We start from the raw sequence: 18,406 nt of genomic DNA, 5'->3' as shown, positions 1-18,406 counted from the left end.
CACTGTGATTAAAATTTATAGACACAGTCTAAGTTTGCTATTCGTAGGCAATTTTAAAGTTATAGGTTTTTTTTATTAGTGCTACCCTTGCAGTTATAATTTTTAAATTTTTTTCATATGTTTCTCCTCATCCTACAACTGACACCAGGACCCCTGTCCTGAAAGCAAACAGCCCAGAGAAGGGAAAGACACAGAATTAAAGGAAAGGGATGATGGTGAGACTCACCAGGAGACTTTTTGCCAGTCATGATAAGGAGCATATTAATATAAAATAGCAGCAGATACCAAATATTACAAAGCTTTTAAAAGTTTTAACTTTATCCTTCAATGATTTTTTTAAAAAATTCTTTCAGACTTGTATGGACTGATACTGAGTGAAGTGAGCAGAACCAGGAGAACGTTGTACATAGTAACAACCACATTGTGCGATGACTAACGTTGATAGACGTAGCCCTTCTCAGCAATACAAGGATCTAAGACTTATCCAAAGGTCTCTTGATGGAAAATGCTATCCACATCCAAAGAAAGAACTATGGAGTTTGAATGCAGATTAAAGCACACTATTTGCTATTTTTTCCTTCTGTTTTGTTTTGTTTTCTCTTTCCTGTAGTTCCTCCTATTGGTTCTAATTCTTCCTTACAACATCACTAATGCGAAAATATGTTTAATAGGAATGTATATGTATAGCCTATATCAGATTGCAGGCCATCTTGGGGAGGGAGGCAGGGAGGGAGGTGGAGAAAAATTTAAAACTCAAAAGTTTATGGAAGTGATTGTTGATAAATCAAAATAAATTAATTTTAAAAAGGAATTTTAAAAAATTCTCTCAAAGTCCAAACAAAGTATGCAAAGTCTACTAGGAACAAATTTCCTTTTTTCTAAAATGAGGGGATTGTATGGGATAATCACACAACTTCCCACTTAGTTATAACATTCTATGATTTTATAAATATTTTGTCATATGTTTAAAAAAAGGCCTATGAGTAAATAATTGAAATGGACACATTTCTCCTTCAAAAGCAGCACCTCTGTAAGTTTACTATTAGTATTACACTATCTTGTGTATTTTGAAAAGTTTTATTTCAAAATAAGGAAGTTGGGGTTTTAGAAATCACATCTCATGTACTAGGAGGATAAAGCTTTAATGACATCTAAGCCCAAGTATAAAGATTTCAAAACGGCAGCCTTCCTGGGAGATTGCCTCACCCAGCTATCCAGTTTTGATTTCAGCATATCAACTCTGAGGAGCAAAAAAAAAAACCATCCCTAAGTGTTATCTGACACTCTACTCTTCAAGGTCTATGATATTCAGCCTCAAAAGATAAAGTACCTTTTAGTACCTGAAAAGGAAAAATGAGTTGAAATCCTTCTTAACCAAGGTTTCTTAGAATTTTTTATATCACAGATCCCTCTGACTGTCTATTGACCCTTGAGGACATTTTCTCTGAGTAATATTTTTAAATTCATAAAATTAAATACTTAGGATTATAAGGTAAATGAGTTAGATTGAAACACAGTTATATACATATATTTTAAATCTGGTTCATAGACCCTAGGTTAAAAACTCCTATTAAAAAAAAAAAGAAAAAAAACTCCTATTCTCAACATTATCCAGTGGAACTATATATTTTTTTTTCAGTCAAAGATAGGTTTATTAGAACATCCATCATATTGGGCAGACTGTTAAGGAGTCTGAACATGGGCAAGCAGTGGCTAGATTATAAGAATCAGAGCCTTGGCTAGATTATAAGAATCCCAGTAGTAGCTAGATTTTAAGAATCTAAGCAGTGGCTAGATTTTAAGAATCAGAGCATCTTAATGGAGACAAGATGGACCTAATGGTCCACAGAGAGCCTGTGGGAGGGATCTAGGAGTGGCCAAGTAGTTTGGGGTGACTGGAGGGGGGGCCTAAGGAGATCTAAATGGGAGTGGCCAGTAAGCTGGGGTGAACAGAACTCCTGGGACCTGGACCTCACGGCCAAGGGAGAATGGAGCCTACCTAGGATTTTTTTTTACATTATGGTAATTTTTATTTATTTTTTTGTTTTCAACATTTACTTCCACAAGATTTTGAGTTCCAAATTTTCACCCCATCTTGCCCCTCCCCTCACCCCAAGATAGCATGCATTCTGAACACCCCTTCCCCTAGTCTGCCTTCCCTTCTATCTCTCCCCCCCTTCTCTTATCCCCTTCCCCTTCAATTTTCCTGTAGGGCAGGCTGGATTTCTGTACCCCATTTCCTGTATTTTGTATTTCCCAGTTGCATGTGAAAACTTTTTTTAAACATGTGTTTTTAAAACTTTGGGTTCCAAATTTTCTCCCTTCCTCCCTCCCCACCCACCCTCATTGATAACGCAAGCAACTAAATATAGGTTATATATGTGCAATTATGTAAAACACTTCCATAGTAGACATGCTGTGAAAAACTAACTCTATTTCCCTTAATCCTATCTCACCCCCCCATTTATTCTATTCTCTATTTTGACCCTGACCCTCCTCAGAAGTACTTGCTTCTGATTACCCCCTTTCCCAATCTGCCCTCCTCTCTATTATCCCCCTACTCCCTTGTCCCCTTCCCCCCCCCATTTTCCTGTAGGGTAAGACAGATTTCCATACCCAATTGAGTGTGTGTGTTATTCCCTCCTCAAGTCAAATTCTATGAGAATAAGGTTCACTCTTTCTCTCTCACCTTCCCCCATTTCCCCTCCACTGTAAGAGCCCGTTCTACCTCTCCCTTTCTCCTTCTCCTAGTATAATCCTCTCTCACCCCTTAATTTTATTCTCCAGATATGACCCCTTCATTTTTAGCTCACCCTGTGCCCTCTATCTAACTATATCTACATATATGTACATATAATTTGTTCCCCTCCAACTACCCTAATACTGACAAAGGTCTCATGAGTTACAAATATCATCTTTCCATGCAGGAATGTAAACAGTTCAACCTTAATAAGTCTCTTATGATTTTTTCTTTCCTGTTTACCTCGTCATGTTCCACTTGAGTCTTGTATTTGAAAATCAAATTTTCTATTCAGCTCTGATCTTTTCATCAAGAATGCTTGAAAGTCCTCTATTTTACTGAATGACCATTTTCTCCCCTGCAGGATTATACTCAGTTTTGCTGAGTAGGTGATTCTTGGTTGTAATCCTATCTCCTTTGCCCTCCAGAATATTATATTCCACGCCCTGCAGTCCCTTAATGCAGAAGCAGCTAAAACTTGTGTTATCCTGATTGTGTTTCCACAATACTTGAATTGTTTCTTTCTGGCTGCTTGTAATATTTTCTCCTTGACCTGGGAACTCTGGAATTTGGCTACAATATTCCTAGGAGTTTTCCTTTGGGGATCTTTTTCAGGCAGTGATGGGTGGATTCTTTCAATTTCTATTTTGCCCTCTGGTTCTAAAATATCAGGGCAGTTTTCCTTGATCATTTCTTGAAAGATGATGTCTAGGCTCTTTTTTTGATCATGGCTTTCAGATAGTCCAATAATTTTTTAAATTCTCTCTCCTGGATCTATTTTCCAGGTCAGTTGTTTTTCCAATGAGATATTTCACATTGTTTTCTATTTTTTCATTCTTTTGAATTTGTTTTACAGTGTCTTGATTTCTCATAAAGTCACTAGCACTAATTGCTCCATTCTAATTTTTAAGGAAGTATTTTCTTCAGTGAGCTTTTGGACTTCGTTTTCCATTTGGCCAATTTTGTTTTTTAAGGCATTCTTCTCCTCATTGACGTTTTGGACCTGTTTTGCCATTTGGGTTAGGCTATTTTTTAAGGTGTTATTTTCTTCAGCGTTTTTTTGGGTCTCCTTTAGCAAGCTGTTGACTTGTTTTTCATGATTTTCTTGCAAAACTCTCAGTTTTTCCTCTACTTCTCTTACTTGCTTCTCAAAATCCCTTTTGAGCTCCAGTTTTGCTGTGGCCTGCGCAGCCTGCGCACCCACGCAGAACTGCACTCCTCTTCCCGCCCAGTGCGATATACCTTTCAGATCAACCATCCAGGCTGTCTTTCGCTGGAAATTTGTTTCACTCTGTCTTTTTGTGGGTTCTGCTACTTTAGAATTTGTTTAGAGTCATTTTTTATAGGTATTTGGAAGGGTTTGGGGGGAGAGCTCAAACAAGTCACTGCTTTCCCTCTGCCATCTTGGTTAGATTCTTAAGAATCTCTATATATTTTCTTCAGAGCAAAGACCAGCCTGCCATTCAATACAAGTCCTTCTCATAGACTTGTCCTACAACAATAACTTTGTTTTTCCTTCAATAGATACTTGACTAGCTGAAATAGAATCTGGGAAAAAATGAGTTGGGACAGAGAGGTACTTTACCTACATTATGTCATTTGATCCTTACAATAACCCTATAAGGCAGTTTTTTACATGAAACATTAGAGGTGGAGCAGAAGGGACAGTACTACCTTGGGTACAGTTGTGCTGGGAGATGGAGACTCTCCCCCACAGAATCCTTTGGGACCAATTCTGTGCCAACTTTCCGGAGGAACAGGAAGTGAAATATGGGGATTAAGATGTTCTTAGGAGATGGGAGTTTCTCATGGTAAGGAAATGTACCTCCTAGACAAAAAGCTCATTCCTTCCTCCAATCCCATTCCAATGCGTGCCAAAGCCCCGTTTGCCCATATTAGTTTGGGCTCTGTTGTGTTTATTAAAGCACAAAGGGCTTTAATAACTTAACCAAATCCAAGAAATGTGAGATGTAGAGGGGTAGCTGTGCTACATAAGAAGCAATATGGTATAGTGACTTGAATGCTAGACGTAGAGTCAAGAGACCTCAGTTCAAATACAACCTCAGAAACTTTGTATCTTTGTGATACTAGGTGAATTATTCAACTTCTCAGAGCCTCAGTTTCCTCATCTGTAGGTGAAGATTAACTACAGCCTGCCTTACAGAGTTATTGCAAGGATCAAATGACATAATGTAAGTAAAGCGCTTTGCACTTACAATGCAATAGAAACATGAATTGTTAAAGGTCATTTGTTTTTGTTCAGTTGTGTCCAGATGATTTTTTGTGACCCCATTTGGGGTCTTCTTGGCAAAGATACTGAAGTGGTCTGCCATTTTCCTTCTCCAGCTCATTTGATGGATGAGGAAACTGATCAAGATTAAGTGACTTGCCCAAGTCATCTTACAATCATCTTACATTACATCTTAGAAACAAGATGTAATGAAGCTTCATCAGCCTTTGTGTTTACAAATCATGTTTTCAGGGCATCCCTTAACACACACTTAGAACCTAGGTGACCTTAGGCAAATTGCTTAGGATTTTAGCTTCTTCATCTATAAAAGTCATTATAGTTCATGATAAGAGTGATGGATTTCATGTCAGAAGGCCTGGATTCAAATCACTACTTTTCCACTTATATCCTGTATGATCTTGGGGAAGTCATATCTCTTCCTTGGGCTTTAGTTTCCTCATCTGTGAAGTGATGGGGTTGGTTCCTGACAGAGAGGTGATGAATTCAAGGTATATTTTTCATACATCAAAAATCTGAGATTTTGTTTTGCTTGAAAATGCATATTTGATACATGGGCTTTGATTTTTTCAATTTTTTTGGAAGGGGAAGTGGGAAGAGGAGAGAGGGCTAGTGATAGGGTTAACAAAATAAAACAAAGTTAGAAAAGAAGGGTGTTGAAGTATTTTTCAAATGTATAAATGAGAGCAGAGGGAAAATGAGTAAGAAACAAACAAGCAAATCAATTTTGAAAATAACATGTTAAGACTAAGGAGGTGCCCATCAATTGGGGAATGACTGAAAAAAATTGTGATAGATGAATGTAATGATGTACTATTGTGTTGTAATAAATGATGAAAGGGGCAGTTTCAAGGAAATCTGAGAAGACTTGTAGAATTGATGCAGGGTGAAGTAAGCAGAACCAGAACAATGTATACAATAACAACAACATTATAAACACAAACAACTTTCGAGAGACTTAAAAATGATCCACTGCAACAAGGATTCCAGAGGACTGATGAGGAAGTTGGCTATTTACCTCCTGAAAGAGAAGTGATGGACTTAAGGTACATAATGAGATATATATTTGGATATGACTCATGTAGAAATGTGTTTCGCTTGACTATGCTTATTTGTCACAAGGGGTTTTTTTTTAATGGGAGGAGAGAATGGAGAAGAGAAAAAATATTTTTGTTCATTGAAAAAAAATAAAATTTAAAAAGCCTTTAAAAGAATACATAAAACATAAAACAAGAAAACAACAATAAAAGAATTTATTATAGACAGAAAAAGAAGTCAACAAGCTGTATGTTACTCAGATTTGCAGCTCCATGTGCAGTCCTCTTTTTCTGTTCTATTTTGTATATATAAATGCTCTTCTTATTTGATCCCTGTCAAGTTCAGATTTTTTTTAAAAAAATAATAAATGTGGAAAAAAGAAAATGAGTGGCCTCTAATGTCCTCACCTACTCTATGAGCCTAAGAGCTTGTGCCAGGGTGATCTTTGAGGCCTCTTCCAACTCTGGCATTCTGCGTCTCTGCTTGCAGTCTGCCCTAATATCAGATTGTGTCTGGAATGTCCCTCTGGGTCCTTAAAGTGGATCCAAAGCCCCGGCAGATCTTTCCAAGCTGGAAAAGCTTGAATGGGCTTGCAACACAGGAGAATTCTGTCAACCCACGACCAGTCTGCCTAGACCTAGAGAGACTGCACCCCAGGAGACAGTTTATTTTGATCACAGCAGCTCATGAAGGTGCAAAAAGGATGAAGTCTCTGTCCTTATTCACAGAGGGGAAATCACAGAGCTTGTGAGGTACTGAAGCTGAAATGCTAAAATTTGTACCATAGACTCCAAAGATCTCCTCCCTGGTAGAGTCTAATCTTCCCAGAAAATAGGCAACTTTCTTCTAATGCAAGGGCTCCTTAACTTGGGGCCCACAAGCCCCAAGGGGTCTCCCCCAAGATTTCAGGGAGTACATGAACTTGTCTGGTGGGGGGCCAAATACAAGCTCTGTGATTTCCCCACTGGGGATGAGGACAGAGGTGCATCCTCTTCTGAGCTGCTGTGGCCGAAATAAATTCATGAACAATTAAGCAATGTCTCCAGGGTTAGGCAGGCTGGTCATGGGATGACACAATAGATTTCAAAGATCTCTCCTTTCCTGATAGAGTCTAATCTCCAAGAAAACAGCCAACTTCCCTCTAATTCAGGGGCTCTTAATCTGGGGTTTATATGCTCCAAGCCCCACAAAAAAATTTTAGAGGGTCCATGAAATTGTCTGGTGGGAAATTTCCATTTATAGGCTTTACCTGATTGCCAAAAAGGTCTATGATACAAAAAAAGTTCAGAAACTCTGCTCTAGTGTATGTTCATATGAATGTAATGTTAATTCCCCTTCCATTTAGTTGTGTTTTTCACCTGATAAAGTTTCTATTACAACATTAGACAGCTAAATGGTGCAGTGCAAAGAGTCCTAGATTTGGAGTCAGGAATTCCTGAATTTAGATCTTTTCTTAGATACTCTCTATATGATTCTGGGCAAGTTATTTAACCTCTCTCAGCCTTGGGTTCCTCATCTGTAAAATGGGAAAAATAATAGCCCCTACCTCACAAAGTTGTTATGAAGTTCAGATGAGGTAACATATATTTTAAAGCTCTCTACAAATGTTAGTTATCATTTAATGGATGTTCCCCGTGCCTTGGGACCACAAAGCAATTAGGAGGTCCAGTGGCTAGAGAGTTGGAACTGAAGTCAGTGAGACCTGAGTGCTACCCATGGCAGATGTGTTAGGAACACTTGGAAAAGAAGTGCTTGTTTCCAGCTCCTTCTGCGGTGATCTTTTCCAACCCCTTTAGGGTCATTAAAGGATCTAGAGGAACAGGAACCGCACAAAGTGAAAGGAAGAGAAGGAGGAACTAATCCACAGATGGATCCCAAGATGTGGTTTTGCTATGACTAAGGAAAAGAACTTACACACGGTACCCTCTGTCTCTGTGCCGAGACAAGATAGAGGCATAAAGGTAGCCCAATTCAAGCATGTCTTGTGTAAAGTCATATCTCCTTGTCCTGAAATAGGGTGGTCCTAAATTAACACCATTTTACAGAAGAGCTAAACTGAGGAACTAAGAAATCCAAGCAACCTAAAGAAATCAGTAGCCCTGGGTAAAAGACTTTTAGCCTACACTCTGTTTAATAATTTGACAGTCAACAAACATTGATTAAGCACCTACCATGTGCCCGAGACACTGTGCTATACATTGAGAATATGAAAAGAGGCAAAAGATGGTCCCTGCCCTCAAGAAGCTCATGATCTAATGACAAAACTTCTGTAAGTGACCATAATTTTCAAGTTTGATTTTCTTCATCCTTTATTATCATAGGATTACAGAAGTGAAAAGAACATCGAAGGTGTTCCAGAATCTAACTATACCTGCACGGTAATGCTTTCTACAAAATCTCTAACAAGTCTACTTACTTACAGACCTGCAAATTCCTTCATGCGATCTTAATGTAATATGAGGCGCAGATTTTTTTGTTCTCCTGGTCACCCTCTTCTAGACACACTCCAGGTTGCCCAGAATAGAATTCCAGATGTGGTCCTACCTGGGCTGAGTATAGTTGGGTGATCACCTCTCTTATTCTGGACACTGTCTCTGTTAATACAGCCTAAGGTCACATGAGAATTTTTGGCCACTTTATTATATTGGTGACTCACACTGAGCTTGAGGTTCACTAAAATCTCCAGATCAAGAGATTATAAGAAACCTTCTTTTGCCATGCTTCCTCCAGAGAGGCCTTGTGCAATTGGGTTTTTTTTAAACCTAAGAGTAGAACTTTACACATTCCTAATGAAGTTTGTTTTATTAAATATGACCCATCATGACAAACTGTCAAGATCTCTTGGATATCACTGATTTCGTTGTCCAATGTTAGCTGCCCCTCCCAGCTTTATGTCAAATAGACTTGGTAAGCATAGCAACAACTGCTAGTTTGCAAATAATTTGGTTAACCAATCTGGACTGCTCACCCATCAGCGAAGCAGACAGTGCATTTCCACATGTAGGTTTTCCTCAGGAAGACCCGACACTCGGAACATACTCGATGGCTGCAGCCCTGGCATACACCTCCTCGGTTTATCACCAAGCCCAGAGATTTCTGGCACCGTGCGCAGAACTTCTCTTTGTATTCCTGATTTGTGTTCTTCGCTGGTCTCCATCGAAGATCCTGCAGGTGCAATTTCAGCTTCCTGTGAACCCATGGGACCAAATGACAAAACATAATTTAGCACAAGTTGACATTACCCCTCAATCCTGTCTCCACAGGGTAATTTTGTTCCATTCTCACTCCCTCCAAACAAGGCACATTGGATTACAGTAGTAATATAGTATAATATATTCTTAATAATATTAATCTTAATCAATTAATTAATCATAAAACATCTTAATAACATTACAATTAATATGTTACATGTTATAATAATATAATTATATAAGAATACACATGTATAAAATGCATAGCATATTATAACAAATTATAATGCACGTAATAACATAATTACTACATATACATATAAGCACGTGTTTCATGTTATAATACATGTGGTACATATCATAATGTATTTATATAATATATCACATGTATGTGTAGAATATGTATTAAATATATCATAATGCATATAATATGCTTATATAATACAACATGTTACAGTTACACGTAAAATATGTGTTGCATAATTATACCGCATATAATATCATATAATATATTCCATATACATATAATGATATGTATTACATAATATAATATATTACTGCAATGTATAATAATATATAATAGTAATTCCACCACTACCACCCCCAAAATAAAGTAGTGAGAAAGAAAAGCAGGAAAGACATGGGGAAAAAAGGTAGTATTAAGTCTCAAGGGAAGGACAAATTTTCGATTCTCTAAGTTCCCTAATAATGAGAATTTACAATGCTTTTTAGCTTACAGTGATGTTTTTTCTTATAATAAGCTTATAAAATAGAGAGCACAATTACTATTATCTCTATTTTATGGGTAATTTGGTCTGAAACTTTTTTTATTGTTATCCAAAACACTTAAGCCTAGCATACTTCAAACCTTCTCATTCTATCAAATATTTATTAGGTATCTAATATTATCTTAAAGAAGCAACACTGTATGATAGAAAATTGGGCTCTGAGTCAGAAAGACCTGGGTTCAAGTCACACTTCTGGGAAATGCACTGTGCTTCGTTGATGGATAAGCAGTCCAGATTGGTTAACCAAGTTATTTGCAAACTATTAGACTCTATCAGAGAAGGCGAGATCTTTGAAGTCTATTGTGTCATCCCATGACCAGCTTGCCTAACCCTGGAGAGACTGCTTAATAGGTGATGAATTTATTTCAATTTATCCCTAAATTGAAGAAACAGTTGCTGATTTGCATTGGTAGAGGGAACCTCCCTACATCAATGAAATCAAAAGGCCAGGACAAATGATAACAGCTTCTATTTATATAGCATACAAAATGTTTTCCTTCCCAAAACCCCATGAGGAAGGTAATACAAGTATCACCCCAAAGCTTGCTGATTTCATCTCCCTTTCCACTCTGCTACACTGTCAAAGGGCTGGGCTTGTGCTAGAGTCATGAAAAAGATAAATAAAGACAATGGAGAAGGGAATAAGCATTTATATAGTGCTACATGTCAAGCACTATCTTTAAGGAAGGTATAAGAGCCTTAAGGAACCCAGAAAAAAAATCACAAGAAAACAAGCTCATATTGGGAATTTCTTTAAGAAAAATTTCCCCCTGATGATGTACTGGGGTTGGGACATTCTGTGAACAATTTTCTTCATTTTAGGTCTCAGTTTTGTTGTTTGAAAAATGAGGGGACTAAGCTGGGTAATCTCTAAGACTACTTCTAGAAAGCAAAGTAGATGCCTATCAATGATAGATGAATGGAATGAAACATTAATGTGCTGTAAGAGATAATGAACATGATAGAGAGAAGCGCAGAAAGACTAACATGAAAATTAACTGATGGCGAAATGAAGGAAGCAGAACCAGGAAAATAATATACACAATGTCTATTACAATGTGTATGGCAAGTGGAAAGAATAAAAATCAAACAATTGAAACTGAATGCTGCAAAATTATAATGGTCTAGCTTGGCCTCAATGCAAAGATATGAGAAGGTACTTCCCCCACAGAAGTGGGGGATTATGGGTATGCACTACATATAATGTCAGACTCTGTCATTATGCTGGTTAGTTTTTGTGAACTTTTTCCCCCTTCTTTTCTATTATAAAGGATACTTCTCTGGATGGGAAAGGAGGAGGATACATTGGGAAATTAGATTATGTAAAAATAAAAGATATCAATAAAAATATATTTTAAAAAGGGATTCTTTCCAGTCCCACCATTCTAGGATTCTATGATTCCTTTCCTCCTATGGCTATCTATATGACTAGATGATGAGAACTACTGTTCAGAAAAATGGCTCCAAGTCACTGACAGCTCCTTGATGATGAAAGAAGACCTGATCTTCTCCAGTCACTCTACTCACTGATGCAGAAAAATCTATGAATGCATTTGGAAGGTTTTTCAACAGTAAGAATTGAAATGAAAATGGTTCTCTGGATGGCTTCCAGATAACCAGAAAATTTAAATACCCCTTCTCTGAGTAGTCAGATTCTGCAATGACATTATAAGTAGGTTTCTTTCTTCATATTTTTTATTGTATTGACATAGTCTAAAACTTCTGCCACTTAACCTAATGAAGAAAGGATTCATTGTGTCTCCCCCTGTTTAATACCACATCTCTTTCAAAAGCATTAAGAAAAGCACAAAGCACCAGCATAATACTGGGTTTGTCTGAAAAGCCAGCATGTATATGCATACATATTCACACATACATAAAATCCCACATCTATTCAGTTATGAGTAGAAAGGTCAGAGAATCTACAGACAGGAGTTCCAATTCCAGGATATACAGGCCGTATGGTTTGGGCAAGCTATTTCATCTCTCATAATCTAAGTTTCCAAATCTTCGAGATGGGGCTAATAATATTTGTGCTATCTATCTGATGGGAGCCAAGGTGAGGGTCCAGATGGATAATGTACATATATGTATAAAAAAAGCACTTTGTAACTTTGAAGTACTTGACAAATGTGGGCATAGTTTAAATATATATTAACATGGCCTTATTAAACGATAGTGTTTGTTAAATAGTGGGAAAATGTTTATAGTGACAGAAAGATGGAAGCAGTTTCTAGTAATAATTCTTTTCTAATTCCTCTTTACAGATCAAAGAGATTTACATGTAATAATGTCCTTCGTTCTAGAAAGCAGAGAGAGGGGCAAGAAACATGAAAAAAAATTGTCTACATTTATATTTTAAGTAATGTCTCCAGGCTGCTTGCTCATTTCATTGACCATTCCCCTACCCCCATTCCTAAGCCTTGCTACTCAGTCAAATGGACAAAAGAGTGCACAGAATGACCTCTTTGAAGGGCAGATCAGCAATTTTTAAGAAAAGGTCATTTCTTCACATTCACTTAATCCCTTCTTACTGCTGCTCCAGCTTTTTGTCCTTACAATTCAAATGCAAACTCAAATGCAAAAATTATTTAAAGATGTCAGCAAAGAAGAGGTTATTGGGCCTCATCTCCGGGCTTCAGTTTTCCCATGTGTAAAATGAAGAATTCCCAAGGTTTAAAACTCCTTAAACTCTTAAGAACATAATGTAGTAGGAAGATCAATGACTCTGGAGTCAGCCCTGGGTTTGTGCCCTGCCTCTTTCACTCACTAGATCAGTGTCTTTGAGCAACTTACTTAACCTCTCTGGGACTCAGCTGCTTCATCTGTAAAATGAGAAGATTAGATCAGATGACCTCTAAGGTTCCTTTCAGCTCTAAATGCATAAAATCCCCAACATTTCCCTTTAACTGAGCCCTATAAACAAAGAGAAAACTAAAAACTGAGAAGGCAAGTCCACAAACTGTCAACTATATTAGCTCCTCTTATTGGCTGGTGGTTATGTGGAAAGATAAGTGTTGGGCGCATATATAAATAAGCCTCTATCTCCCCCAAATCCAGAAGCTACGCACTGCCACAAAAATGAGGAGATACGGACTTTGGGCTGACAAACTGGGTGTGAGCTTGTTTATCGGCATATATTGGCATCTCATCACCTGAGCTGGCAGCCTACTCAGCATCAAGCAGTTTTGCACCTTTAACCAACAAATTCCCAATTCTGTCACCAAATACTGGAGTGAAAAGTCCTTAACTATAGGGTACTTGCCCTTTGGAGTATATTGAAGGATACCCCCAGTCAGTGAAGCAACATTTGTTAGAGCAAAGCATCATTTGAAAATGACTAAGAAAGACAGGTCCCTAGCTTCCTGTCCACTTTTGATCTCAGATGGACAGGGATGGTGACCTCTACCCCAACTCCTTCAGCCTATGGACTTTCTCAGAGGCTACTTCTCCAAGTAACCCACCCACTTGTTGGTTTCTCTAAGAGTAGCAGAAGAGAAAAAAATGCAATAAAAAGGGTGACACCAAGACAGAGAAAACAAAACCATGACGTGCTCAAATGTCGACATACCTTATCCTCTCCTCCTCAACCTTTTGCACCATCTGATCTCGGTACAACACCTGAAGTACCATCTCACGTTCCAGTTCCTTGAGGGAATTCAGATTGACTTCTTGAGTCATCTTCTTTTCCTTTATTTACCAGGTCCTGAATTTGGTTAGTTTTACCTCATTCCACCAAACAGCTTCCCCTATTACTTTGGCTTCGATGCCTCCGAAGAATAGTGACTAAGAGTTCTTGAAAGAGCTAACCTCTCTTATTTCATTGGTGATTGTGGTTTTGTTCTTTGTTTTTTGTTCTTTTTTTTTTTCTCACTGTGTCACGCTCTTTGGGAGGGGAAAACATCAAGAGTTTGTCTCTGCTTAAGTCATTATTTCCAAAACTTCTCTGCCACCTGGTGAGTGTTTTCACTGGTCATCTTTCAAAGACAAAAACACGTCCACCTTGGGGAGGTGGTTCCAAAGGTAAGGTGTGGTCCCAGATAGATATTTTATCAGGCAAAAAGCAATCTGCAAACTAAGGGATATTTGAAGAAAAAAAAACAATACAAATAGCTTGTTTTACTTGAAATACTTCATTGAGCTCCCCGTGGATGGCAAAGACTAACCAACCGTGTCAGGGATGATATGAACAGTAGACCTGCATGAGGTGGGAGATTAGGCTAGATGACCTCTAGATGACCTTCCAACTCTTTTAGGAGTCTATAGCAGTTGTCATGTAAATAAAAAGGTAATCTGGTTCAAGACCTATAAGAAAACAAAGAAAAAACATTTTTTTCTCTCATTTTTCTTTACCTAGAATAACCAAAGCCTTACTGAACAAAGGTTGAAATGTTATGCACAAAGATGGAACTTTTTTCTGATTTGCTGCTATGAATTTTCAGAAGTATTAAATAGATGATCCCATATTTTAATGAACAATAGATTACTCAAATTTTAATTCCATGAATGTGTATGCTGAGACCTTAATAGCCAAGTATAGAGATCTGTATAAAATATTATCCTTCCTGAACTTTGTTTATTAGGAATTAGAAAAGAAATATTCTTAACCGGTTACTCAATTATTATACCAACATATCAGACAATACTGTAATAAGCTTTGTACATAGCAGATACTTAATAAAATATTTGTTGAATTTAATATTTGTTACTAAAATAATTTTTTAATCAAAGTTGTCCCAACTGGGAGTTGAGGATATAGAGATATTAAGAGGCACAAGTTGGCAAGGAGCCATCTTCATCTGGCAATTCTATCAATTATTCATGGGCTTTCATAGTTTTTGCAGGCTGTCATATGAATCATGCCTTTCTTATTTCTGTTGGGACTAGATAAAAGGTTTTGCCCATATTCTGCTCATTATCTTTTCAAGCAACTTCTCACCCACATCCCCTTCCGTCCTTTCCTATCCCCTCTTAAAATAAAGCCAAAAAGACATTTAGTTCGTTCACAGTACAGTAGACAAATGTAGGCTAATTAATTCATTTCATCAGATGCATTTGCTGCAAATAAGCATTTATTCCAGAGACCTTATCTAGCAAAATAAATACATTAGATCCTTTTGTGCTCTCTCCTTTCTCAAATGACCATGCAAATAATTATCCGTTTACATGTTGTGTCCCCAGTCATTCAACTAGCATTTATTAAATGGCTACTGTGTGCCAGGCACTGTGTCAAGTTCTGGGGATACAAGGCAAAAGCAGTCCCTTCTCTCAAGGAACTCCCAGTCATTATAATGGGGGAGACGGAGGGGAAGTTTTACGAAGGGTATAGGACTAAGAACAAAAACATTTCAGAATTAAACAACCAGCACAATTGTTGCTATTTTACAGAGAACAGAGAGGCTTCTGGGATGAGGATAAAGTAGTTTCTTTACTATAGTGCCTCTCGATCCCTTTGTTCGTTTGAGGCGGTAGAGTTCTGGGGAGATTTACCTCAGCTGGGGGATGGGCAAGAGGGGTCTGGCAAGACCTAAGAATTAACATAAGTTTCTGACCATCAGTTATAAGACACAGCTGGAATAAAATTCCCTGGGGAAGAGGTAGAGGACAGTTTAGTTAAATTCAGAGCTGAAAAGGAGCAGTTGATAAAAGAGTTCCAAAAGGGGTTCAAAGAAGTCTGATCTCAGCCTCCTGTCTCTAGCTCTTTTTGTACTTTCTGATGAAGCCTGGCTGAGGAGAATAGTGAGTTTCATAGACATTGGCTGAGAATTCTGTTTGAGGAGAGCTCTGGTCCTCTCCACCTAGGAAAGGTTGTCTAAGCACAGAATCTCCAACAAATGGATGAGGCACAAATATCCCTGAAGATGAGACTCGAGTTGAGGACTGCAAAATAGAAGTCCCTTAAGGACAAAGATTGTCTTCATTTTTTGTATTTGTATTCTCAATGTTCAGTGCAGGACTTGGCACATTGCCATCACTTAATCAATGTTTCATCATTCTTTCATTTGTTTATTCATTTATTCTTCATTTTTAGATATCTGACCCTTAATTCCTATAGAGGTACACTCAAGTCCAAGGTATATTAAAGGAATGTACAGTGATTTAATTAATTAAACACTGCTGTTTAATTGAAATACTGTAAACTAAGTAAGTACTATGGCCCACCGGTAAAACTAAAATGTATTGGTAGATGCTGAGGAGTATGCTTTGGAGAAAATTTTGACCTACAAATGCATAGAATCTGAGGTAACTTTTGGGAAACCCAGAATGGTGCTCTGTGTATGACAATGATTTCTTAAAGGATAATTCTTCTTTTTTTCTTTTCTTTTTTTTTTTTTTAGGCAATTGGGGTTAAGTGACTTGCCCAGGGTCACACAGCTAGTAAGTGTCAAGTGTTTGGTCTGAGGCTGGATTTGAACTCAGGTCTTCCTGACTTCAGGGCCGGTGCTCTATCCACTGCGCCACTTAGCTGCCCCCATTAAAGGATAATTCTGATGGCTTATTCTCAGTCCTCATCTTCCTTGAACATTGCAGCATTTGGCACTGTTGAGCTCCCCATACATTGGGATATTCTCTCTTCCCTGGGATTTTGTGCCACTTCTCTGCTCTGGTTCTCCCATGGCACTGCTTTTCAATCGCCTTTACAGAATATTCATCCATGTACATATATACATAGAAAACATGTATGTATATGTATGTGCACACATATGGGCCTGTTATTTCGCTGGCGTAGGGAATTTCTGCCCCTGTAGCTCTGTAACTATTCTGCACCTTAGAGACCTAGAGAGTTGCCTGAGGCATTGAGAGGTTAAGTGACTTGCCCAGGGTTACAAAGTCCAGAGGGTCCAAAAGTCAGGATTTGAACTGAAGCCTTCTGTACTCCAACTGGAGTCAGGAAGACCTGAGCTCAAATCCAGCCTCAGACACTTACTATCTGTGTGACTCTGGCAAGTCACTTAACATCTGTTTGCCTCAGTTTTCTTAACTCTAAAATGGGGATAATAAAAGTAACTACTTTGCAAAGTTGTGAGAATCAAAAGAGATATTTGTAAAGTGATTAGCACAGTGCCTAGAACATAGTAGGCACTACACAGGCGCGCACGTGCGCGCACACAAGCACACACACACACACACACACGAGCACTTATTCCCTTCTCCTTTCTTCCCTTTCAACTCCTAGATGGGGACTCTATACATTAAGCCACACTGCTCCCCCTTCTTTCTTTCTCCTTCTCTCCACATATGTGTATGTACGTATATATGTGTATATATGCTTGTGTGTCTCTCTCTCTATATATATATCTTAGTTTCTGCAAATGAAAAATGAGCTGAAAACATTATTTCATAGCAGGGGAAAATGGCATTTAGTGAATATATAATAATATTAGAACCTCTCGGTGCTCTAGGTAAAGTTCTTAGATTATATGTTGCAGAGAAGGTGCTGACCTGCATTGGTAGAGGAAATTTCTTCACTTGGGAGTTACATATACCAATGAAATCATAGATCCAGTCCCTACCCATACATATTTAATATGGATATCATTTCATTTTCTCTAGTGCTTTTAGTATAATGTAGTTTCCCAGTTTGGTTCTTTTAATAAGATCAATGTCCATTATTACTTTATACCTAGTCATGCTCAAAACTCCTGATTTTCTATATTTAGTTGAAACATAATAGATTTTAGAATAGCCTCTTCAAGTAGACCTAAGTGAAAAGATGGTATTGCCCTCAATAGAAACGAGGAGGTTTGGAGAAGGGGTGGATTTAGAGGAAAAGATTTTAAGAGTTCCATTTGGTGCATTTTGAACTGGAGATACACATGGGATATCTAGTTGGAGATATCCAACAGGCAATTGGTGATTTGGGAATGGAACTTAGGAAAGAGACTAGGGCTGAATATATAGATCTGGGAGTCTTGCAAAGAGATAATTGAATCCATGAGACTTGATGAGATTATTGAAAGAAACAGTATAGAAAAAAAAAACCCTAGGACAAAGCCATTGGAGGCCACCCCTACTTGAGTATCTGGCTATGGATAATGATTCTGCAAAGATTCTGAGAAGGAACAATCAGATAGAAGGAAAGCCAAAAGAGGGAAATTTCACAAAAACCTAGGGAAGAGATGTGTCCTGAAGGAAGAGGTATTCAATAATATCATATGTTGCAAAGAGTCCAAGAGTTTGAGGACTGAAAATAAACCATCAGATTTAGCAGTTAAGAGGTCATTTGGACCTCTTGGTCCAATGGAGAATATAGTATAGTGGTGAGGTCAGAAGCCAGATAGCAAGGGGCTGAGAAATGATTGAGAGGAAAGAAATAGACAACACAGAGGGCTTTTTCTAGGAATTTTGCTGTAGACTTAAGACATTTGCTTGGAGGGATGGCAAATGAAGGTTTTGAGGG

At 38.0% G+C, this 18,406-nt stretch overlaps 1 protein-coding gene across 3 annotated transcripts in view; it reads right to left on the bottom strand.

Annotated features, from left to right (window-relative positions):
* The window catches only part of LOC114031396 (synaptotagmin-like protein 3), a 95,184-nt gene that overhangs the window by 66,369 nt on the left and 10,409 nt on the right, over positions 1-18,406 (bottom strand). For all 3 annotated transcript variants that reach the window (XM_027846455.1, XM_027846457.1, XM_027846456.1), the window contains 2 exons: positions 13,577-14,310; positions 8,995-9,213 (listed from right to left, as the gene is read on the bottom strand). In XM_027846455.1, coding sequence (XP_027702256.1) covers positions 8,995-9,213; positions 13,577-13,686 — 329 coding nt within the window. In that variant the 5' untranslated portion in view covers positions 13,687-14,310. The remainder of the gene's footprint in view (positions 1-8,994; positions 9,214-13,576; positions 14,311-18,406) is intronic.

The sequence above is a fragment of the Vombatus ursinus genome, unplaced genomic scaffold, assembly GCF_900497805.2.
Source record: "Vombatus ursinus unplaced genomic scaffold, bare-nosed wombat genome assembly UNPS02015175.1, whole genome shotgun sequence".
In the NCBI taxonomy this organism is placed as follows: domain Eukaryota; kingdom Metazoa; phylum Chordata; class Mammalia; order Diprotodontia; family Vombatidae; genus Vombatus; species Vombatus ursinus.
The sequence above is the reverse complement of the archived record's forward strand: the minus strand, read 5'-3'. Positions and strand labels throughout refer to the sequence as shown.